Source organism: Gadus morhua, chromosome 20, assembly GCF_902167405.1.
Source record: "Gadus morhua chromosome 20, gadMor3.0, whole genome shotgun sequence".
NCBI lineage: Eukaryota > Metazoa > Chordata > Actinopteri > Gadiformes > Gadidae > Gadus > Gadus morhua.
Genome location: NC_044067.1, coordinates 1,598,561 through 1,622,946, shown reverse-complemented (window position 1 = coordinate 1,622,946; position 24,386 = coordinate 1,598,561). Strand labels below are relative to the sequence as shown.

The window sequence follows — 24,386 nt, the reverse complement described above, 5'->3', positions numbered from 1 at the left end:
CCCCCGCCCCCCCCCCCCCCCCCCCCCCCCCCCGACCGACCCCCCCCCCCCCCCCCAGTCCCGTTCAGCCCGCGGGTCATCCACGTTGCCAACATTGGAATATGTCCCATTGCAGCGTTGCAGTGTCCCGTCCTCACACTCTGTGTGGTTATGTCCCGGCGGTAGATTAACGGAGGATTGAAGCGAGGCGGGAGCGACGCGCTGACTAAACCTCTCAGGGGTCCGGTCTGTCGTACATGAGGCGACCAGGACACCTCTGTGATTAGCGCCCCCCCCACACACACATACACACACACCACACACACACACACACACACACACACACACACACACACACACACACACTGTGTATTGTGTTCACGTCATGAGTGTTAGCTCTGGGAGGCTAGCGATGCTAACAGGATTCAACAGGAAGTTAGCGTAGCGGGGCTTTGACTGATGTGTCGGTGGGGTATCAGGGTCAGTCCACCAAGTGGACAGACAGGCTGGCCGACACGCAGTCAGCCAGGTGAGCAGACAGACAGAACAGAGAAACAGGCAGGGGAGAGTCGGTATACGAACAGTCAGTCGTACATACCGACAGACAGACAGACAGACAGACAGACAGACAGACAGTCAGACAATCTGACAGAGAAACATAGACAGACTGTCTGTCTGACTGTTTGCACAAACAGACAGACAGACATTCAGACATACAGTCAGAGAGAGGCGAGGTCGCGGTGCCCCCTCCTCCTTCTCTCCGGCGCAGCCGCCTGCTGTTGTGATGTTGTTGCCGGGGCGATGGTAATAACGCTGCTTTCCCTCCACACAGCGAGCGAGGCCACACTGAGCCTGATAGAGGCGGTAGCAGGGGCCGCTCTGGCCCTGGGGAGCGGGGGGGGGATAGAGTAAGCACCTTTACCCTCTCACGGCTCTCCTCCCCTCATGGTCCGGGTGCCTCGTGGGCGGGCGGTCTCTTGGGCCGGCCTGGGCCCGCCTGTGTGTGTCTCGGTGGCTTTGTGTTTCCCGTGTGTTTCTCTTCTGGTGGTGACCATATAACCGTCATGTGATTGGTTGTTCTTAGTGTCGTGCGACTTGGTCAATGGATCCCTCCTCCTCCTCCTCCTCCTCCTCCTCCTCCTCCCCTTCCCTCTTCCTCCTTCTCCTCCCCCTCTTCTCCTCCTCCCCCCTCCCCCTCCTCCTCCTCCCCCCTCCTCCTCCTCCTCCTCCTCCTCCTCCCCCTCCTCCTCCTCCTCCTCCTCCTGGTCTTAATGTGGTGGTTCCTGTGATCCTCTCCCTTCTGGGGCATGTGGGGCATTTAGGTGAGGGCCGACTCCTAAAGACACACACACACGGGACACACACACTGGACACACACACTAGACACACACACTGGGGTCACAAAACGGTTCGGATAACGTCTACACCTTACACCACGACCTCCAGTGTCGTAGACCCGGGGTTCCCCTGTGATGGTCCCAGCGCCCCCGCCGCCCTAGGCCCGCCCGCATGCCCCCCCCCCCCCCCCCCCCCCCCCCCCCCCCCCCCCCGCCCCGTGACCCCGCTGAGAACGGGGTTCTGTTGTTTCCTCGACCTATGAAGTGTTTCCTGTCCGTCTGTGTGGAGGTGGTCGTTGTTCGGAGTGTTGCGTGTTACCGATCGATAAGTGAGTAAGTACGGCAACTCATGTCTCCCCCCCCCCCCCCCCCCCCTTCCCCCTTCACCCCCCCCCCCCCCCCCCCCCCCCCCCCCTCGCCCCCCACCATAACCCTTCCACAGGTCCCAGTGCCACCAATCTCATTATCGGCTCCATCGCCGGGGCTATCCTGGTGGCGGCCATAGTGCTCGGTGGGACCGGATGGGGCTTTAAGTAAGCAACGCGTCGCATGTCCTCTCCTGCCGTGACTCTGGCATCCCTGCTGCTTCCAGACACCAGCGTTTGAGCTCCTGCTACGGAATACAGGCCTAGGCACACACACACACACACACACACACACACAAACACACACCTATGCACACACACCACACCTTCCCCCAAACACACACACACACACAGACACATACAGACATACAGACACGAAACAGAGAGGGAGAGAGACAGAACCCACACTGAGATCTACAGTTTGGATTAGGGTCACAGAATAGTGAGGTGTACTGAGCCTAGAGCGCTCTGAATCTCCCATCTTTACACAACAGGGTTCATTCCATCACACGGGGGATGTCTTGGTCTGCGTTAAAGCAACACGACCGACCCGGGCGGTCTCCACTGGTGCTATAGCTGGACTGTACATACATGGAGAGTTGGATCTGAAACTGATTGATGAGGCTATCTTAGCCCGCGCTCCGGGGTGCGACTGCGGCGTGTAGCTCTGCAGCAGGACCTCAAACCGAAGGGCTGGCTAGAGCTCCGAGCTTGTATGCGCATGTTTAGCACTGAAGCTTCCAACCAGGATGATTAGAAGCAGGGGAGACGTTGCAACATGTACCTAGAAGAGCCGACTGCCTCACCAATGTTCTGTATACAATAAACAACAATGCCATGTTTACATTGTAATCTCCTTATTCTGAAACGTGGACCTCCTCCCCATAGCTATAGCCTAGGTACAGTTTCTGCATCGCTAGATTATCACCGTGGATCAATTCAACGTCACATGGATTAGCTCATGCATTAACCCCCCCCCCACGCAGTGTTAGCTGTTGGGTTGCGTACCAGGGGTGCTACACATTTGAAACACCAGAACAACTCTTATCAACTCTTATTAACACTGACCTCTAACAGTAGCGCATGCCACTAAGAAACTCACCATGAAACGAAAAGAAACTAAGAAGAGACGAGCGATAGAGAAATGGTTTCTTTTGCATGCTGACTTTGTTGATTTCAAAATGGTCGGTTCACTGCACTACGGCTGAGCCCCGCCCAGAAGGACACGGTCCTGGGTCTTCATGCTCTTCACTGCCTTCATCACCATGCTCTTTTTCTCAATGACACCACTGCTCGAGGGTGAGAGAGTGAGTGCAAGGGTGAGAGAGAGAGAGAGTGCAAGGGTGAGAGAGAGAGAGAGAGAGAGAGGGGGGAGAGTGAGAGTGAGTGAGTGAGTGAGTGGGAGAGCGACCGGTGAGAGTGAGAGGGAAAAGGTGAAAGATTAAGTGACAGAGAGAGAGGAGGTAAGAAAGAGAATGCAAGAGCGTGAGAGATGATGTGAAAAATGTGAGAGGGAGAATGTTGGAGAGAGACAGGACGTGAAAATAAGTGAGAGAACGAGAGAAAAACCACGAGTGAACATGCTGAGAGCGCGAGGGAGAGAGAACGTAAGAGAGAGAGCGTGAGAGAGAGAGAGCGAGAAAGAGAGATAGAAGGTAAGAGAGAGAGAGAGCGTGAGAGAGAGAGAAAACGTAAGAGAGAGAGAGAGAGAAAGATAGAATGTAAGGGAGAGAGAGCGTGAGAGAGAGAGAGAGAGAAAGATAGAATGTAAGGGAGAGAGAACGTGAGAGAGAGAGAGAAAGTGAGCGAGAAAAGGAGCTAGGACCATTTTGTCGGCCATTGCCTTTGCGCCATGGCCGACCACAGCGCTGCCTCGGACGACCAGACTCTGCCCTCGAGCAGAGGAGGACTCTGGGAGCTGCTCCGCACCCCCTCCTCCACCTCCTCCTCCTCCTCCTCCTCCCCACCCACACCAGCTGACATTGCTGCCTGCTTCACAGACCTGGTACAGACACAGCGCATTGCACTGCATGTCCCCCGCACAGCACTAGTGGCAGCCTCCACGGCCTCCTGACGGCCCATCAGGTGCATGACTGACTGATAGAGACGGCCCACAACACGCCACCCAACCGGGAGGTTACCCACAACCCCTTGTTGTTGATGTTGTTGTTGTTGTTGTTCTGGTGCAATGGCCGTTGTCGTCCCCACTGTTGTGCTCGTGTCCGTGGGTTGCGGCTGCCTCTGTGGTTGTTGTACATACGTTGTGTATTTATATATATATATGTATGTATATATATATATTATATATGCCTACATATCTATTGTGTATTCCCTCTTTCCTTCCTCTTTAGAAGAACATTTATGTTGACTTCCTCCTCCCAGATGGTAGTGTCCCCTCGTCCAATGGTAACACAGATGTGTCGTGTGTTCATCTTGTGAAAGCACAACGATAGGATTGTCTGCAAGTGTGCATCTGAGCAGGAATCCTGCTGTTCTGTTAGAGATCCGGGATCACATGCTACAGCCATCCTACAAAGGATCATGGTTTCCATTCAAACCAGATCTCATCATATGTTCCCCATGGGAATATCGCGGGTACATTGTGGATTTTTCAATTGAATTTCTATTGAATATCAATTTCTGATGATTTTGATGGATAGAAAAGGAAAACTAAATGTTCCTTTTCTATCCTTCATAATTTTCCTTTGGGAAACCAAAGGAAAATGATTTTTAGAGTTTAACATCACCATTTAAATGGAGATATTTAACAAAACACGTCACTTTGAAGACCAACCCCTCTGGATGCTTGCAGTCATTGCTGGATCAGGACAATGTTTAAATATTCTCATCGTCTTCCGATTTTCATAAACTATGTCATGCATAGTTTAGGAAACTATTAGTAGTTACATAAACTACGAGATAATTCAAACCTGTCAATTATGATGAATTAAATGTCATCATTTAAATGTATTTTCTATTAAATATCTACCTATCCACTAATTAGCATAATGTAATTGTTTTAGTGGACGCATTCGACCGCACACCTGAAGAGATGAGAGTGGTTACTTTGTCCTAGTTAGGCTAACTCTGACACACACACCAACGTGACCGTAACCGCTAACTATGTCTTTACCTGTCTTCTCTCCATCGCCACGACGACCGAAGGAATGTGAAGAAGAGGCGGTACGACCCCAACGCCTCGGCCATCTAAGCCCCGCCTCCTGCTCCTGCTCCTCCTCCTCTTCCTCCTCCTCTGCCCGCCCCCCCGACAGGAGGTGGTGGCGCTAGTAGGGAGGGACCCTCCTCTCCCTCCCCCTGCTCCTCTTCATCCTCAACGAGGCTTCCCATTGGCTGGCTCGGGGCCAGCCGGACTGACCTTCGGCGTAAGATTTACTTGAAGTAAAAATAAAACACGCAAGAGGATAAAAGATATAGCGGACATTTTAACAAATTCCACGGTAGTGGCGTAGAACTGCAGCCGCCCCCCCCCCCCCTCTCTCCCCTCCCTCACCCCTCCTGAACCAAGTTCGACTAACGCTCCCCCAAAACAGAGTGAACAGAACTCCTCCTCCTCCTCCTCCTCCTCCTCCCTAGTGCCGGTGCACTGGCATTCAGGCTGACTCCTCTTCCTCCTCCTCTTCCTCCTCCGACACCACCGCCACTCCTCCTCTCTCACCTGGCATGACCCCCCTCCGCGCGCGCACACACTCACACACACACACACACACACACACACACACACACACACACACACACACACACACACACACACACACAGACACACACACACACAGACACACACACACATACACATCTCTGCTCCTCCTGCATTACCCTTTGGCATGAGGGCGAGACTCTGCATGGCTACACGACGCAAGTGATTTACCGCAAACAAACCGACAAAAAAAAACAATTTAAATATATATATATATGATTATATATCAAGGAGGAGAGGGGAAAATAATATGAATCACGCGCCCGAGAGGAGATTGGCTTTTCATTAGTAAGTAAGCCCATCCAAAGTTCTAGATACTTCACTTATATAGGCGCCGTAGGTAAGGAGGCTAGGAGGCTAGGAGGCAGGAGATAGGGAGGGAACTCACACACTTATAAAAGGACACACACACATGTACTCCCGCGTTGCCAGTCCGTAGAGGTGACAACGTGTCACCAGGCTGACCTGAAGTGTTGCTTTCAGCTCAGCGCTGCGGCTGGCGTGGACAAACAGAGAGGATTTGGAGCACACCTAAAACGCTGGAACAGAGGAAGTGTGACATCTTACATGATGAGGGTCAAGGGTCACAGCAGGTAGGATCCACAGAGAACAGCGAGGGTGGGGGGGGGGGAGATATCCGATATAAAGAGCCATGGGCACTGACTACACAAGACAGAGGTCAGGGGTCAGATTATCAACCAATCCCCTTCTCTTCCTCACCAACATGTCCTTCCGATGGTAAGTCAAAAGCCAAAGAACCAATCACAGGAACGTATGGATGTTGACGCACGAAGAGCACTTTCCCCCCCGTCGCCCTGTCCTCTCTCTCTCTCTCTCTCTCTCTCTCTCTCTCTCTCTCTCTCTCTCTCTCTCTCACTCTCTCTCTCTCTCTCTCTCTCTCTCTCTCTCTCTCTCTCTCTCTCTCTCTCTCTCCTCTCTCTCTCTCTCTCTCTCTCTCTCTCTCTCTCTCTCTCTCTCTCTCTCTCTCTCTCTCTCTCTCTCTCTGCTGTTTCCCTCCCCGACGCCTCCTACCCTCTCCTGGACCTGGCCAATGGGGGCAGACCTCATCTCCAACCACCCTGTACACTGGCTTGGCCTCCTTGGGCCCTCATTAGATTCCTCATAGGGTTGAAGTTCCGCTCCGATGGAGGCGCCGCTGCATGCATTCACAATAGCGGGCTTAATGATACTATATGGGAGTGTCCCGGATTCTGAATAATACGCTTCAAAAGATCGGTGCATGTCCACAAGGAAACATTTAACTTTTATTTACTATGCAAAGAAAGATATTGCACAAACGAATGGGTTAACGATATCGGTATACACGTGGAAATACAAAAACCCTCTGCTAATTAGCTACACTTTTGTATTCAGCCATTTCATCATCTTTTTTTTAGCTTTAACGTACTGAAAAACCGAATAGGAAATACGAATAATAATAATAACGATAAAAAAAAAATGGATCCACATATGATTTAAAATCAACAGAGCATTCTTTTACATTTCTTGGATCGGAAAATCATGTCTGTGTGTTTCTCATCGAATGTGAATCCATTTTGAACCCGACACACTGGTCCGGTCCTGAGCCTGAGCAGCCCACAGGGGAGGTCTTTGGGTCGCGGCCCTGCTGGTGGAGTGGGCGTGTTCCGGGAGCTGACACAGCACTGCATTGTGTAAAATCTTCCATCTATTTACTCACCAACATCATCATCAACATCGTCATCATAACAATGTCCGTGTCACTGCATCATGTACAGTTGAACCAATGAATAAACCATGTATTTTAACCCTGTGGTCTCCCTTGGGCTTTTGAAACGCAACGCACAGGGAAACTGTAGTGGAGTTTGAGACGACAAAGTACCTTTGTTGTTCAACATAATTATATTGAAATAATAATACAACTAAAACACTGTAGGCGGTATGCTTGTAGCTTCTATTAAAGCATTGTTAGCGAACTATTAATTTCTCTACTGGCATATGCTATCTCAGATATGGATAGATTTTATCAGCTGAGACTAATCTATAACTGTTATACCTACTCATTCAATTGAATTACTATTATTATGTTAAAAAAAACCTCAATATTTGTATATAATTTGGATAGATAGTATTTTGAATGATATTTACTACATTACTATTCCTACTATTGGATCAATAGTACTACTATAATATTTTTTCTCAAGCTCAGGTGTAGAAAGACACACAAAATATCTATAGGCCTATACCTATTTAGATTATTAACATCCCTGTGTATTTACAGTTCTTATATATATTCAAGAAATAGGTTTTCCTCTATATAAAAGTATATCTTATCCATTGTGCTTTTACACAAACAGATGAGGCGAATAGTTTATCTGTTATGCAAGGCACTTTCCATGACACTATGTAGTCTGGCTAGTCTATTCATTATTGTATAATTTTCGTACGCAAATTATTTCGCATTGACAACAGTACAGAAAATAAATGTGAGACTTTTTTAATTAAAAACGCAATATTCAACAAGACAACAGGAACAAGGGATACCAAATATTATTATTTTCATAAGATATATGATACAGTTAGGAGCCTATATTGAATTTGTTAAAATTGTTGATACAGAAATTATAACTATTATCATTAGTAGGCTACTGTGAGTAGTAGTGTCTAAGTCATAGTAATTAGCATCATTGGTATTAATAGGCAACTTGACTCTGAAACTTTGCAATTAACCCTCATTAAATTCGGTTATATTATATTTTGTGTTAGAAAGTTAAATCTGAAAAACAACGCTATTCCCTGAAAGAAAAGCTTAATTTCGACCCCCCCAACTGAAACGTGCCCATATGCGTCATCTGAACGCTGAGTGAAGGAGAGACGCACCGACGAAGCCCATCCGTCCTTATCTCTATTTAACACTTCACTTATCAATCCCCCCCTCGAGGAGAACAATGACGCACGGGGCCGGCGCGCGGCTGACATTTCACTAAAAGCGCGGAGAGCACAATTAACACCGTTCAGACTGAACCCACCGCGGAGTTTGTTGCTCCATATGTTCCGACTTCCACTGACAGCACCAGGAAGCCCAGCTCCTCGGCCCCCCGCTGTCCCCTCGGCTCACAGCACGGAACACATGGCTCTCTATAGGATGGGCCCCCCCTCACCACTTCCACCTATCATAATTAAACACACCACGCGTCCACGTGGAGTCACAATGAGCCCGGGTCCCTGGTTCTACTGGGTGTTCAGTGAAAGGTCAGGGGTCACACTGGATCGCCAAATGCTCTTCAAGAATCAAAAGGGTTAGTTCAATTAAGGGGAATGATAGGGAGGGGGGGGGGGGGGGGGGGGGGGTCACATGATTGGCAGCTAGTATCCGAATTTTTTGTAGGCGCTTTGCTCGTATTAAATAAATCGAGGAAAAGATTTAATGAGCTCAATGTAGTACAGTAGGCCTATATACATTTTATCGGTCCTAAAACATCAGGTAGCGATTGAGTTGATTTAAAACTCATAAGTGAATAACTTCTTTATGCTACATCAATATTAATTCCTAAACATAAATTTAAGTCTTAAGAATTGAAGTATTTCATTAATTCAAAATCATGTGGAACTGATTCAGTTAAAAACAGAGAGGACATATTCTATATTGTTAGAGAACTGAGATAAAATGTTTTAAACAGTGGAATAGATTTTCATTCGTTGGGAAGGAACGTGACTTCTGGAGCCCAATCAGTAGTAGGCTATATATAGGCCTGATATGATTTTATAATCAATCAGGAGTAGCCTATATATAATATGATTTTATAGGACCCTAATGAATTGTTCGACCGCCCCTTTAGGTAGAGTCTGACGTCAACCTAATCTCACTACCCAAACTGAGAAGGCAATCCATCACCTGTTGCATTCGGAGGTACTCCTGGTGAGTTTTGTCCTTGAGTTGTTTTAGACAGTCAGTGATTTCATTGAATAGTTTGGGGCCCGTTTCTTGTATGCACATCATGCACCTCAGCGTCCCCCTGGCCAAAGCCCTGCTGCTCAGCTGCCTCTGCGCGGTGCCGCTGCGGGGCCAGAAGCCGGGGCAGGTCGACCCCTTCTCCGCCTACCGGGCCGAGCCGCAGTGCTGGGACTCGTCCTCCGCCCGCCTGCTCAAGATGCGCTCCCCGGGGATCGCGGACACCGTGCCTGCCTTCTGGGACCTGATGGTGTTCCTCAAGGCGTCGGACAACAGGAAGCACTCCGCCCTCTTCTGGGACCTGGCGCAGGTCTTCTGGGACATTTACGTGGACTGCGTCCTGGCCAGGAGCCATGGACTGGGCCGGCGGGGGCTGAAGTTGCCCAAGGACCGCATCACCTCCGTGCACTCCCTCGTTACGGACCGTAGGTGTTTACGTTTTACAGTAGCCTATGGGTTTCAGGTGAGGTCGTTTAAGAAGTTAACGATCCAACAGAATTGCTGTCTACTTAACCTCCTAAACTCAAGCCTATTTTAATTGTCTAATTTGTCAAATTAATATGCTTGGTGTTTAAGTTGTGTTTTGTGTGTGTAAAAATTACTTATATGCGCTTGTAGCGGAGTTTCTTATGGTTAATTTGATATGACTATTTCTACATAATAAGGGAAGTGTTGTATGCCTTTTGCTGCGAGAGTGATCACGGTATTCCCAAATCTGGGGAATCTCGAGTTTAAGACCTGCAGCAGAGGATTGGGGTGTGTGTGTGTGTGTGTGTGTGTGTGTGTGTGTGTGTGTGTGTGTGTGTGTGTGTGTGTGTGTGTGTGTGTGTGTGTGTGTGTGTGTGTGTGTGTGTGTGTGTGTGTGTGTGTGCGCCATAATTTAATTGCTTTATGTTCTTTTGATATATTTTTTTAGAGTCCTTCCGGTTAAACAAATCGCAGTCAAACTTCTCCAGGTTGAAGAGATCATCTTACGCGTGGCTCAGCATCACAGTTCGGCACGTGGGAGCGGGGGTCAAAGGTCACAGCAGGACTCCGAAAATAACAGGTTTATCGAAGACCTAAGCGGTAGCGGGCCGACTTGTGTATGGCATCGTATCACTGTGATTTATCCCAATGATTTATTTCTCGTCGACAATAATAAATGATTGACATACAATGAAGACGATCGACCGTTTGAGCTGATTTAACAACCTCCACCTCCACCTCATCCACCTCCTCCATAACCTCCGCCTCCACCCTCATCACCACCAGTAGGGATGCGTTTCCGTAAGGTACGACACGCCTGCCATATAAGGGCATATGCTTTCGGTTTCTGTTAAACAGTCAGTGTGCCACATAAACAGAGTTCTACTCTACACAGACAGACCGGGTGAGTGTCCTGAACAGTGTACTAGCCTACACAGACCGGGTGTGTGTCTTCATTGAGATCAATTTAGAAACCATGTTTCTGCTGGTCGTTTCCATATCGGATGCGTTTGTTTAGAGCCTGAAACTCCAGCGGACGGAGGCTTCAGGTTGCGTGAAAGCACACTCATCAGGTAGTTATAATACCATTTATCAAAATTGCAGCTATATAGAGCTTTCAAAGTACCAGAGGCGGTTTACGTAGTAAACCGTGTGTGTATGCGTGGGGGGATTTGGAATTAAAAAATATTGGATTGGGCCTATGGTGTCGGCGGAACTTAGGCTACTGTGCAGTGGTAATGGAGTGACGCCGGTTTTCATAACAGAGCGGCTACTAATAAGTTACTCAATACCTATAGTAGACCTGTGTTAGGTGTGCATGCAACAAGGAAGACTTAGGGGACAATATGATAACTCTCGCAGTGACCAACGCCCATAGACATATAGACAAACAACTAACAGGGTTGCCAACTTTGGGACTTTGGCTGGAGTGAGACTCTAAAATATTATTGTGAGCGGCTAATTTTTTGGACGACCCATAACCCTAAAAAAATGTTTTATACAAAATAGTCCTCGTTTAGTATAAACCCTCATCTATGAAAAAAAGTTAAAGAATGGAAACGCTTTTTCAAAATGTACAATCTGGGCCACCTTGAATCATTTGGGGAATTTAAAAGTGCCACTAGCCCGATTCTCAAGTATTACAAGATAAACCCTGGGCTAGGCTCTACCCCCCGTGAAAATCGACAAGATATACTATTTTGTATAAGCAAACGTCCCACCAATATTTATACCACTTGCTTACTCTCTATAGGTCATTCATGGTTTTATATTTATAATTTTTATTTTACTTTACATTTAATTCTTCATAATTCAGGCATTACAGAACTTTCATGGTCATAAATAAAAAATACGAACTGCAGTTTAATTTCTTTGTTTGTTCTTGAATTGACGTAGAATGGAGAAAAGGCTCATGGGATTGGGAAATGCGGTTATCCAATAAACAGATGGAGGTCAAGTCTATTTTCGGAAATGTAGGGGGATATATTAGTGGCCCCACGTCGAATGGTATGACCCAAGATACGTCAGACAGAGAAAGCGCGCAAATTCGACGGTACCACCTTGTCATTTGTTTACCCAGGTGCCATGGCAACACCATTGCTACCTCTCATTGGCTGAATCTTTGAGAACGTTGTAGACTTAATCGATATAAGGTGGCGGGGAGACGAAGCTCTGTTCGTTTGTATATTTTATTTACGTGACCATATTTTTGTTTTATGTTAAAAAAAAAAAAGAATCAAAGAACCAGTTCTTCTTGTTTTGGGGAACAAGTTCTTGTCGTTCACGTTCGGGATTCGTTGGTTGTGAACGGATCGGTCGCGACCGACCCATCCCCAAACGCGCATCAGTGGGCTCCGACTCCGGCTCTGAACTCTCTCTGACCTTTTCAAACGCAACTTAGTATCAGGTGCGTGGTTTTCAGCGAATCAACGATCAGAGAATACTGCCGTGATCACGTTGTAGGTAGGCAGATGATACAGCTGTTAGTCTGCTCCCGCAGAAAATGAACGGGAGGATTTTTTATTTTGGCGTGACATTTCTTGCGTGTGCTTGACAGCGTGAGATTGATGGTGAAAGCGTGAGAGTCACGCCAGGGGCGTGACTGTTGGCAACCCTGAACTAAACAGAGCTCATAAAACATGACTGTCGGTACAGAGATGGAGTTCCGGAAGAAGCTACTAACGGTGGGAATGGCCCTGAGCAAAGATGAGACGGAAGCTTTAGCCTTTCTCTGCACGGATATCCTGAATCGGACGGTCGATCCAAGCTCAGTGGAGTCCGCCGTGGAATTCTTCGATCGTCTGGAGGCCCACGGCGTCCTCTCCGAGGACCATCCCTTCCTACTCGCCGATCTACTCGACGTCATCGGACGATATCGTTTACTGCGTGAGTTTGATCTCAATTGTAAGAGGTCTACAACACGAAGCCTCATCCCCTCTTACAGGTAAAGAATTCCTCCCAAAATGCATTTACATTATCAATCTATAGAAGCTGTTGATTCCCCCATCTTTAATGTCTGCTTTTGTAATATAGGAAGCTGCTTTATCAACTTTCGGAGAACATCACCGAAAATGATTTGAAATCCATCAAATTTCTTTTGACCAAAGATCTCCAACGTGCACGACTGGAGCCGAATGTTGTAAGTGCTTTCTCAATGGTCTGTTAACCTAGGGCTGCTGTTTTGTGAATGTATCTATCTAATTACGAATATAGTTTGAATTTTTACGAGATCATGCTTTCAAATTCATCATCTCAAATTCTACAAACATTTTGAAGACGTAAGGGAAGTTAATTTAGATGGCAAACCTCTAACAGGCCATTCGGATTGCTTTACAGAGGAATAGTCCGTTATAATGTTATACTATGCTCTTATCCCTTAGTCTACACTTGAGGTCTTCTTAGCCTTGGAGCGTAAGGACCTCCTGAGCAGCTCTGACCTACGTCTGCTGGAGCAGATCCTGGGACAAGTCTGTCCAGTGTTGCTGAAAGACATCCAACAATTTAAAGCCACACATGGGGAACAAACTCCCCATTTGAAAGGTAACAATAAAAGTCAGAATCATCTCATCGAAAATGAGGGAATTAACTTTGTAATCTATAAAATCAAAAGTCTAATCTAAACCTATTTTTAGGAAGAATAGCCCAAGAGACGGGACTGGACGACCTGCCACCGCGGTCTTCATCCGGTATCTCTGGCCATGGAACGGTACAACAGCAGTAGCAGTATATAAATAAACCATGTCGTTATTCTGTCCTTCTTCTATGCATCATTTGATCTCTGAGCAGAGCTTTCAGAGATCTTTCTCTTGCTTTTTGATTCAGACTACAACATCGCTGCTGGAGGGACCCCCCTCAGAAGAGATACCAGGTAATTAGAACCCTGGTTTACTACTAAAAACATATCGACTATGTATACGGGAATGTTGAATTAATGTCATTTTTTAATCTAGGATGGATAAGATGGATTAGTCATATTACATGTAACATGGACAAAATGGATTAAGAACACGTAACAATTTAAAATTGTTATGCGTTTTCAACCCCTTGCGTCTTACAACTCACTCTTGTCATCAGTTGAAACCCAATTTGATTCAGGACAAAGCCTTGATTAATCATGGCCTTTCAATTTGGTGGCTGAAACTGTAAACTATCCTTATTTATAATTATCATATTTCACTCAGTACACTTCTCAAGCTACTCTACTCAAATATTTTTTTCCAGCGTCTGGCCACGTTGAAGACCCATATCTTCCTCAGGTAAGAAGGTCCAGATGACATCACTTGCAGAGGGTTTCATAGGAACCATGTCCGACACAAACCATTAACGTTGTCCATGAACCTCTCTTAGAACTTGCGTCTGGACTTGGAGCAGTTGTCCTCCCTCCAGCTGTCCGACACGCAGACGGGTGAGTAGTGCTCCACCAGGTCCGCCGTTTGACATCAAGTTTGGCCACTTTGGTTTTCTTTGCGTGCATCACATGCGACTGGCAGCGTTCTGAAACCTCCATTATGATTTTGTGTTTGCCTAAACTATTGTGGATATTCATAGTTATGTATCAGAAGTAAGTTAATGATATATAATGACTAGTTTCGTATTGGTATCTTTTTGTATATACAAACGTATACACTCCATACATGTTAGGTTCATACTGCGGCCGGTGCTCACGAGCAAAGCTCCAGCAATAGATCTGGAGTGGTCCCCCTGAATGGCCTGCTGTTCCTAGTGCAGCTAGGGATGGTCACATGGTCCCAGTGATGATCACATGGTCCCGGTGACGGTCACATGGTCCCGGTGACGGTCACATGGTCCCGGTGACGGTCACATGGTCCCGGTGACGGTCACATGGTCCCAGCGACGGTCACATGGTCCCAGCGATGGTCACATGGTCCTTGTGAAGGTCTACTGCAGCACTACTCCTAGTGAATATTTTTCTTCTATTTATCCGGTGTGTATCCATGTTCATTCCAGAGAATGAGAGCCATATGCATGCAGTGTCCTCCACTGAAACCCTGTCCTCCAGTGAAACCAACCGTGCGGAGTGTCATCCCCAACTCCCCCAAGCAGCAGAGGAAGACGAAGAGGTTCAGTACTTCTAGTGGTTACACAACGTAACAGTCTGACTCTGACCTCTGGTGGTATATGGAGACTCATCTCATGTAGCTTTGTGTTTCCAGGATCAGACGGTTCTCGCGGCATATCCCATGTCGGGTCGAGAGAGAGGCTTCTGCTGGATCGTCAACAACTTTGACTTCAGCCGTTCCCCTGGAACCCAAAGTAAGCGGATGGGGACACAGATTGATGAAGGTACGCCCATGCTATACTTATACCATACTTGTATAGTCTTAGTCCAGATTCTGCTTAGTTATAGACCATCAGTAGCTGCGTTTCCATCTGATCTAAAAGGTGATGCGAATCTTTAGAAAGTTCGCAAAAAAGTAATTCGAATTAGGTGCGTTTCCATCAAGTGGTTGGAGCGGAATAGGTTCCACGTTGATGTCGGCAGGGTTGCTATGGCCGGTCGTTATGCGGAAATCGGAAAGACTGTCAGTCCTGTGTGTTCAAAGTTCGCTACGTCACAGCTGATTCGCAAAATGTGTTTCCATCTCCCATTTTGCGAATTTACTCTGTTTCGCATTTCTCAAAAACCACCTCAAGCGAGCGGATAAACTTTTTTGCGAATTAGAGGATTTTGATGCGAATTTTTGTGTTTCCATCACCGTTTACTGATTCGATACTTCAAAGTTCGCATTAAATTAGGGGGATGGAAACGCACCTAGTGTTATACAGTACATACATTCACATATTATTCCTACACTATAACATTTGTTCTACCAGTGTTTCCCCTAGATGTTTAGTAGCCGTGGTGCTGTGAGTTGGTAACCTAGCGACGCTAGGGGGTTCCGGGGGCATGCCCCCCCCGGAATAAAATTTTGTAAACTTAACCTTTAAATTGTTACTTCTGGTGAGATTTTTTGGGGAAAAATGTACAAAGTGAGCTTCCAAATATGACATAACAACCAACAGTCAAGGTATCTGCTGAGACCAGATCGTTGTGAAAATGGGCCTTGAACTTGAATGATTATATGGGAAACACTGGTTCTACAGTGTGTGTGTGTGTGTGTGTGTGTGTGTGTGTGTGTGTGTGTGTGTGTGTGTGTGTGTGTGTGTGTGTGTGTGTGTGTGTGTGTGTGTGTGTGTGTGTGTGTGTGTGTGTGTGTGTGTGTGTGTGTGTGTGTGCCCCCCCCCCCCCTTGGTCCTGCAGAGAGCCTGAGGCATGTGTTCACCTGGCTGGGCTTCCAGGTGGAGGTGGTGCGGGACGCCACCAGAGGCCAGATGCTCTCCTCCATGCGGGAGCTGGCCAGCAGGGACCACAGTGGGATGGACTGCGTGGCTTGCGTGGTCCTTAGCCACGGCCTGGAGGGCGGCGTGTACGGGGTGGACGGGGGGGTGGTCAGCCTGGAGGAGCTCCAGGAGCCTCTGAATGGGCGGCGGTGCGCCTACCTGAGAGGGAAGCCCAAGCTGTTCTTCATCCAGGCCTGCCAGGGCACCCAGGAGCAGCAGGCCGTCCCCGTCCAGGCCGATGGACCCGGCGGCCATGTGGACATCTTCTGCGACGCCGGAGTCCAAGCGAGTGAGCGGTTAACCTGCAGAGAAGATTTCCTGACCGGCATGGCAACCGTTCCCTCCTACGTCTCTCTGAGACACCAGAAGCAAGGCTCCTGGTTCATCCAGTCCTTGTGCCAAAACCTTGTGCAGATGGTTCCCCGGTATGTGAAACACAACGCCTGTAGGACAGGAAAAATAAATCCTTGAATGTGCAAACTTACATTACGGTAAGGCTCTTCTGACTGTGATGGAACGACTTCATGTGGATGAACTGTTGACTTATAACTGACTGGGACTTTTGGCTTCTTTGGATTCCCAGTGGCCAAGACTTGGTCAGTATTCTGACGAAGGTAAACGACGACGTGAGCCAGATGTTCGACCCCACCAGCAGCCGGAGACAGATGCCCCAACCTGCTATCTTTCTGCGGAAGCGCGTGGTCTTCCCCGTTCCTGAAGGCCCTCTTCCCAGTCTGTAGCTTCCTGGGCTCGGTTCCAATTGGTCCAGTTGGGCCCTATATAGTTCAATGCTTATGATGTCCCCATATTGTACAGTGGTCCAAAATGTGAGTGTACAAATCTGGTTCCCCATAGTGCATAACTTAATACTCATAATGCACTGTAAAAGAAGTGCACAACTGATGCACCCTAATTTCCATACTATATCCTATGATGAAAGGCGGTTTTCATTGTCATCTGGATCATCCAATAGAGATTGTCCAGCACCTACGGCTTCCTCCTACCGGGCCGAGCCGCGGTGCTGGGACTCGCCCTCCGCCCGCCTGCTGAAGGTGCACTTTGCGCGGGTCGCGGACCCCGTGCCTGCCTTCTGGGACCTGATGGTGTTCCTCAAAGCGTCGGACAACCGGAAATGCACTACCCTCTTCTGGGACCTGGCACAAGTCTTCTGGGACATTTAGGAGGACTGCGTCCTGGCCAGGAAACACTGATTGCGGTAGCAGAAATTGCCATATGGCCGCATCACCTCTATGCCCTCCATTTGCGAGCGGTCCATATAAGCTGTGAACGCGGCTCATGCCAGGGGCACTAGACCCCTTTGCTGGGGCACGTGCCCCAGTGTGGATCTGCTGTTCCCCAGTCAAATCTCTCCTTCAAGTTTGAACAAGCTCCTATGTTTGGCAGGGGATTAATTAAGGTTGATAATGCAGGGAATGGAGAATGTTTTCCTAATCGACGATGTCAAAGCAGTGCTGTTAAATGCTTAATACAAGCTGAGAGAACGACGGGACCAAAGTAATCACTCATTCGTGTGCGGGCCGGCTCCCCACTTGGCTGAGGAGCAGGATGGGACAGGACAGGTTTCATCGCTTGAGAGGGAAGCACTTTTGCTATTGTTTTAATATGACTTATGGGTTATGGCTATAAGCATGTCCATAATGTATGATGAAATAAATATATTCACACAAAAATTAACATCTAATTTTTTCTTCTTTGTAATAAATTATCTTTATGAATTAGAAATATGACGAGCAGATGGCTGTTAGGTAAGTTACTATTTTCAATATGCCTCTTAACCATGCATGTACAGGTTCAACTGATATCCTCTTGAACTACTGCCTAGATGGGTTGTCAAACTTCAGACCAATAGCGCCATCTATTGCTAGATGATAAGTAAAGCCGAGTAATGATATAGACAAGACATATCATTACATCTTCCATTACCCTTCATGCCGTGTTGGGGGTTTGGGTGTGGGTTTCTTTGAACTTGTTCCTGAGTTGAGTTCCGCACTCGAGTTAGTTTCGGTTTCCCGGGAACATGGCAGCTGCACAGACGGAACATGAGGTCCCAAAGAGTATGGTAAGGTTAATATATAATCATTATCGATTGGTAGAATTATGCCAATACTAATCTTAACAAAATCACAGGAGCGAAATCTATCGATCACCGCAGAAATTAATAGAAAGCGGGACGTTACGGACGCAGTCGTGTTCTGTTATTAGAAATGAGTGCCGCTGAATGAATTATTTTTACGTTTTGGATTTTATTAACACAATCCAAATACAATACATAGCCTACACGTACAGTAGGCCTACATGCATACAACAACAAAAAAAACAATATTTTTTTCATTTTGATCATTTCACAGCTCTACCACATATTTCTTCAGCACTCTGAACTCATTGATGCAAATGTGGCTGCATCTTCTCCAGCTCCGAAGTTTTTAATATAGAAAGGCTTCTCCCAGCAAGGCTCTCTTCAATACGACCTGTTTTGGCGGATTAAATCCTGAAGCTCTACTGATGACTCCGACACTCTCATGGTCCTTTACAGCCTCGACTCTAAAATGATTCGTTGCCACCACGAAATAGTTTTTTTTGTTTTTTGCTTTTGCGTACATGCGGCAGACCTTACAAAACAACACATTTTCGTGATCAAACACAAGCCATCACGACCCGTCAGGCATTGGCCATTGGACTTCCTTTTTCGATTCTCACGCATTGTTCTTTATATTCTCAATCTCATCCCCTGCCTCCTTCCTCTTCTCGCCCCTAGACGTCTGTCCAACCAACCACCGCCGCATTTAGTTTAAGTTTAGGCTTTTTAATTTACTTTAGCTAGCTTCCTCCCTTCTTTTGATAGTTTCCGCTCCGTTAATTCATTATTTTTCTTCTTCTATGTGTTTTCTGTTTCCATGGTTTCTCGCGCTGGTTGGTTGCACTGCCTGCGCGCAGCCAATGGGCGTCTTACACTTCATCACGTAGCATCACGACAGTGTTCATGGGATCGGTTAAAGACAAGTGATCGTGTGCTTCTATTGGTTGCTGACATTTACCCATCATACTTTTAAAAGACTACAAAAACATTGCAACTGCGGTCTAGCCTCTCTCCCACTTACTGTGGTTGCCAGCAGTCACTCACTGCCAACAGCCACCACCCAAAGCCCATGCTTTGGGTGGGGGACCGAAACTTCGGTTCCCCACCCAAATGAGGACCGAAGCTTCAATTTGAATCGTGTTTAAACATACTACAGTGGTCATTTGTTTAGCCAATTCATGTTAAAGAATGAGGGTTTTGATTGACCCGACCCTTCGATCGAGCGTTTGTGTTTTTTTTTGTTTTGGTTAAGGTTGGCCTAATTGGCCTAATCTGAGGAGAAATCTATGCCATAAACAGAAATATGATAGGCCTTTATTACACGGGTCTTCTCAATGCCGTGGAACGCTCCGTTCACTTGCATGGGTACAGTAGTCCGGTAACTTGTCAACCCCAGCGTCTTCGGTTGCTAAGCGACGTCAACGTCTTTGGCGGACTATTTCACAGCTGATCAACACTACGAATGCTGGTAACGAATAAATTGTAAAAAGACACACCATGTGAAGTTATTTTACAAATAAGATTTGAAAAGCTTTGGACGTTTATTTGCAATACTATATACATGGTTTCGGAGTAGTACACTTTGACAATTTAATACAGTTCAGCGAGAAAGGCGACGAAGAATTAGAAGGGGGCGTTCCAGTCTGCGTAAACGGGAACCCCCACCACACGAGAACGCCCATTTGCGTCTGCAGCGGGATGATATTGTTCAAAGGGGACTTCAATTAGTGTATTTCTATTGTGGCCAGTCTACATGCTGTTCATTCCCAAACTTTACTGGAACTAGTTTACTAGAGCTGGCATATCCCCTGAAAATGATGACGATTGCATGCTTACAGATCCCTGCCTCCAGGGATTGGTTGAAACAACTGAAGTGAAACGACCGTTCACCCAGACTTGAGTTTGTCTGCTATCAGATTTTAGATTTTAAATTAATAATCTAAAGTCTGATTTGTGAGATCTGTGAGAAGTAACTGACTCCCAAAGAAGGGTGTGGTGCTGATTATTTGAAGTTTCAGATTTCACATTAGCTCATTCTAGAGATAAGTTGCATAATACCTAACTCCACTCCAGTCATACGATTTCTTTCTTTGTATGAGGAGCGTTTAGAACCATCGAACGCCGAACCAGGAAGTTGTGAGATAGGCCCATTGGATGGTTCTTTACGCTTCCGTTGGATCCTAATCCTAATACACACAGTATAGGCGATGGCCTATACTGTCACAGTATAGGCCCATCTGTGTGTATTAGGATTAGGATCCAATGGAAGTCAGGGGGTATTTTGGAGCTTTTTTTTCTGAGGCATCTGCATAAAACCAGTTGGGGCAGGATTGCTTTGTAAAAAAAGGTACGATGTGTCGCTGTGGTGAGGGTAGAGCTTCACTACAGCAGCGCTAGGCTACCTTGATATTTGAATCTGTCAAAAACCAAAGCTAGCTGTCAATCACGTGCTATGAGTTACTATTAGTTACAGAATTAACTATATAGCTAACCCACTTTCTACCTAAGAGAGCTGCTGATGGAACAATATCGATTAAATCACAATGAAGAGTACACAAGGGTAGATGAATGGCGTGAAATCTAAAGAGAAATGCATACGTTTAATCATCTAATTTAAAGCAATCAATCTTATGTTTTAACAGATTTTTGGAGGTCATTAAAGGTATGATATCTAATGTTTGGCGCTAGGGGTTTGATTTGAAGTAGTGGGGATCATGGGAGTTGTCTTCCCCACAGTTCTATTTGAAAATCTACTTGACCCAAGCAGAAATCATGTTCACGCCTTAGTGAATCCATTAAAGTTGTATTCACGTTTATTGATGTTATGTAATTTCCTTCTAAGGAAATAGCCCCGAAGTAACATGTTAACTTGCTAACTATAAGATGAGTTTACTACGCAAAACAATTACAAAAATCACCAGAACATTTACAAAAATGTATAGTTTGTAATCCTGATGGGTGTTTCTATTTCAGCTTTGTCCAAAGTTTCTCCACTCCAACTCTACCAGCCACACCGGGCCCTTCAGTGCTATTGCTGAACTCATAGGTGAGTCTTCCTTTGACTTTGTTTATGTGGCAGCATAATTCAGTTTGAGTTTCTGGAATGTAGAAGTAGGGCTGCACAATATATATTATTTTGGTATCGAAATACCGATACACTCATTTGCGATATTCGTATCGCTGGAGGTGCTATATTAAATAATAAAGAAATAAAACCTTGTACGGTTCTCTTTTTCCAGACTAATCTACAAGTCTGTCTGATGTAACACAATTTACTCAAATTTAAGGGTTCTTGGAAACACAAGAGTTTGTAGGGAGGGACATGCAGGCTGTGCATGCACAGCGAAACACCAATCACTGATCATGTTAAAGGAGACATATTATACCACCAGGTGTGAGTGTGATTAGCCATTCTAAAAGGTTATGAAAATCGGCCCCATATGACATCACTAGTGATGTCATATGGGGCAGATTTTCGAAACGGCTTGTAAGGCTAATCACACTCACACCTGGTGGTATACGTCCCCTTTAAAAGGCCAAGCCGTCGTAGACAGAAGGGCTAAACGTTTAATTGGCTTCAAACGTTTAATCAGCTTGGGCTTCCCTCTCAGGTAGGCGCACCGCACCCCGTTCAGAGGCTCCTGGAGCTCCTCCAGCCTGACCACCTCGTACACGCCGCCGATTTAATGTTACAAAATCAAAAAAATCATAGGGCTGCAATCGGATACACCGGGCCACGTGGGGTTCACGTTTACGCGACAAACCTGACAAGTGGGAATACAATCCGGCAGGGATCACTGACTGAAATGTTCGAGAGTATATCAACCCGATTCAAAACGGCACCGCAAAATTACTAAGGAGAGCGCAGAGTTCATAGGGAAAGATATGACGCCCCTCAACACGTGGACCCAGGCCGTGTTTACGGCTTTGGGAAAGACGCTGGATAACCGGTTCAGCACGCCGTCCTTCGGCCAGGCTCCCAAGCTAAAGCAGGCTGGAGCTAGAGCTTTCCGTTACTAACACTGACATTTGGTCAGGTTGCACTTATTTGTTCTTTTTTATATTTCTGCACTTTAGTTTGTGTGATTTGTTACTGTTACTGTAACGAGTGCAAAGCCAACTCTAAATGCCATGGAAAGCCAAAGCAAAAAAACGCCTCTGCCAGTGTTACATCATACGGATCTATGCAGATGCACTCTGCTACAAAATCAGAATTATTAATTATTTTGGAATACGATATCGCCGAAAGACATAATATCGCATAACATGCAGCCCTATGTAGAAGTGTGCTTTAAGTCACCTAGGACCGGATATTCACTTGACATCTTCACAATGCAGAGAATTTCTTTCAAAAAATCTATCCAGTACAGATCTAGGTGGACACGCCCACTAGTGATGTTATATGGGGCCGATTTTTTCGAAACCTTTAGAACGGCTAATCACACTCACACCTGGTGGTATAATATATTCACCTAATTACAATATAGCAGCTGTTTTATGTTTGTACAGAGATTGATTTGAAGCGTTTTTTAATATTGTCCCTAATCCTTCCTGTAGACAACGCATACGACACTGATGTCAATGCCAAACAGATATGGATCGATAAGACCCAGATCAAAGACATAGAATGTCTAACATTCATGGACAACGGAAACGGACTAAACTATAAGTCGATGCATCGGATGCTCAGGTGATTATTTACAATATTGATGATTATTTATAATATCACATAATCAGGGAATTGAGTTATTCATGACCCTGTCATGAGTTTAGTGGTAAATGCATGAATATATTTTCACTTTTCCCTTACAGTTTTGGATACAGCAACAAAAAAGTTGTGAACGGCAAAGATCCCATTGGAATTTATGGCAACGGTTTCAAGTCTGGCTCAATGCATCTGGGTCAGGATGTCATTGTTTTATCCAAATCAAAGAATGACCTGTGCGTTGGCATGCTGTCACAGACTTACCTGGAGAGGACTGGAGCCGAGGAGATCAATGTTCCCATCATAAGCATTAAGAAACCGGAAGCAAAACACTATATCCTTTTAAGCATGTCAAATGGGTCTACACTGTGTTCCTGGTCATTGCTCTCGTGTGTTTTGGATCACTGTTACATGAAGTAAATTACAGTGGAAATGTTAATCAAGCCATATTTAGTTCCTTGGCTAGGGCTGGGATTTTAGTTTGTTTTAGTTTCGATAAAATTGTGGGAGGGGTGGGTTTAAGGCAAAATCGTATTTTTGGTTCCATATGCTGCATATATAATATCCTTGGGCACCAGTATAGACAAAGCTAAAGAAGTATCTGAACCTAACCTTGCAGTGGCTCTCCAACATGATATTGTTAAACTTGGATCTGGTTTTCCTGCTATGACACAGATGTTAAGGGGGTATTCTCAGTCCAAGGAGAGGAGAATATCGGTTACATCTGTCAAGCCTAATAAGAACTTCCTTGACCCAAGTGACTACTCAGTGTGATGGAGGAGCACCAGGCCAGTCTGAGGGACATACTGGACCACTCACCCTTCAACACTGAGGAAGAGCTGCTCACTGAGCTCCGAGCTATCGAGTCATCCTGCTCCAGCACCGGGACCCGGATCATCATCTGGAACCTCCGCAGGTCTGGGTTCATCCCCATGGTTACCAGGCTTATCTGAAGGACCAATTTGTATTATTGCTTTAAGCTAACAGAACACTGCCGTGCCAGGACATTAAACAGTCTATGGTCGGGACAGCCACAAAATAATGTTTTAGAATGTTTGAGGCTAAAATAGACCTATTGAGTCCTGTAATTCAAAGAGAGGCAAATACACAAATTGATGAATGGTGCAGCGCAAACGACTTAGTTGATGCCGATTCTGTGTGATTTTACTCACGCAAACACTTCGCTTGTCGCGACAGCCTATCACAGCAACACTAAGGAGAAAGTGTTGCAGATTCCCGGAGCTCTATAATATCGATAAAATATGATATAATTTATAATGCCATGGGTAAAAGCTGTGTGCGCCTCAGATGATATTTTGAACACATAGATGACGGTGTTGGGTTCTCCGACGTCTCTGGTACTTCTGACCGATTTTTAATACAAACATTAATATTTTTAATAATGCACCAGGTTAGAGGGTTCATTGTACAATATACAGCATTAGT

At 46.1% G+C, this 24,386-nt stretch overlaps 3 protein-coding genes and 1 long non-coding RNA gene across 13 annotated transcripts in view; all 4 read left to right on the top strand.

The window, feature by feature from the left end:
* Positions 1-1,748: 1,748 nt before the first annotated feature.
* On the top strand, positions 1,749-7,183 carry LOC115533465 (uncharacterized). The gene is made up of 2 exons (XR_003974198.1): positions 1,749-1,849; positions 4,847-7,183. It is a non-coding gene; the product is annotated as an uncharacterized LOC115533465 (long non-coding RNA).
* A 2,068-nt stretch (positions 7,184-9,251) lies between these two features.
* LOC115533473 (protein FAM237A-like) lies at positions 9,252-10,372 on the top strand. Its single transcript, XM_030344021.1, has 2 exons — positions 9,252-9,752; positions 10,314-10,372. Exons 1-2 carry the CDS (start codon positions 9,365-9,367, stop codon positions 10,370-10,372), a joined length of 447 nt encoding a protein of 148 aa, XP_030199881.1. The 5' UTR covers positions 9,252-9,364.
* Positions 10,373-10,596: 224 nt separating this feature from the next.
* LOC115533114 (caspase-8) lies at positions 10,597-17,832 on the top strand. Of its 4 annotated transcripts, XR_003974140.1 has the most exons (13): positions 10,597-10,699; positions 12,451-12,739; positions 12,829-12,934; positions 13,176-13,335; positions 13,428-13,501; positions 13,618-13,663; positions 14,017-14,051; positions 14,143-14,200; positions 14,764-14,876; positions 14,970-15,099; positions 16,058-16,562; positions 16,721-16,964; positions 17,111-17,832. XR_003974140.1 is itself a non-coding variant. In XM_030343388.1 (12 exons), exons 1-12 carry the CDS (start codon positions 10,630-10,632, stop codon positions 16,875-16,877), a joined length of 1,719 nt encoding a protein of 572 aa, XP_030199248.1. In that variant the 5' UTR covers positions 10,597-10,629; the 3' UTR covers positions 16,878-17,832. The 4 variants fall into 4 exon arrangements, 3 of the variants coding, with proteins under 3 accessions (XP_030199248.1, XP_030199247.1, XP_030199249.1); XM_030343388.1 differs by having other exon boundaries at positions 14,788-14,876; positions 16,721-17,832; XM_030343387.1 differs by having other exon boundaries at positions 16,721-17,832.
* A 237-nt stretch (positions 17,833-18,069) lies between these two features.
* The window catches only part of LOC115533109 (MORC family CW-type zinc finger protein 3), a 113,556-nt gene continuing 107,239 nt past the window's right edge, over positions 18,070-24,386 (top strand). For 6 of the 7 annotated variants that reach the window (XM_030343369.1, XM_030343370.1, XM_030343366.1 and 3 more), the window contains exons 1-5: positions 18,070-18,217; positions 21,209-21,281; positions 22,793-22,925; positions 23,048-23,274; positions 23,706-23,856. In XM_030343369.1, coding sequence (XP_030199229.1) covers positions 18,176-18,217; positions 21,209-21,281; positions 22,793-22,925; positions 23,048-23,274; positions 23,706-23,856 — 626 coding nt within the window. In that variant the 5' untranslated portion in view covers positions 18,070-18,175. The remainder of the gene's footprint in view (positions 18,218-21,208; positions 21,282-22,792; positions 22,926-23,047; positions 23,275-23,705; positions 23,857-24,386) is intronic. The other variant, XM_030343368.1, reaches the window with a different exon arrangement.

Excerpts from the sequence above, each read along its gene's own strand:
- LOC115533114 (XM_030343387.1), top strand. The coding sequence starts at position 10,630 with ATGCTTTCGGTTTCTGTTAAACAGTCAGTGTGCCACATAAACAGAGTT. Across the intron at positions 13,336-13,427 it reads ACAAACTCCCCATTTGAAAG|GAAGAATAGCCCAAGAGACG; the intron begins GTAACAATAAAA and ends ACCTATTTTTAG. Across the intron at positions 13,502-13,617 it reads GTATCTCTGGCCATGGAACG|ACTACAACATCGCTGCTGGA; the intron begins GTACAACAGCAG and ends TTTTTGATTCAG.
- LOC115533473 (XM_030344021.1), top strand. The coding sequence starts at position 9,365 with ATGCACATCATGCACCTCAGCGTCCCCCTGGCCAAAGCCCTGCTGCTC. Across the intron at positions 9,753-10,313 it reads GCACTCCCTCGTTACGGACC|CATCACAGTTCGGCACGTGG; the intron begins GTAGGTGTTTAC and ends CGCGTGGCTCAG.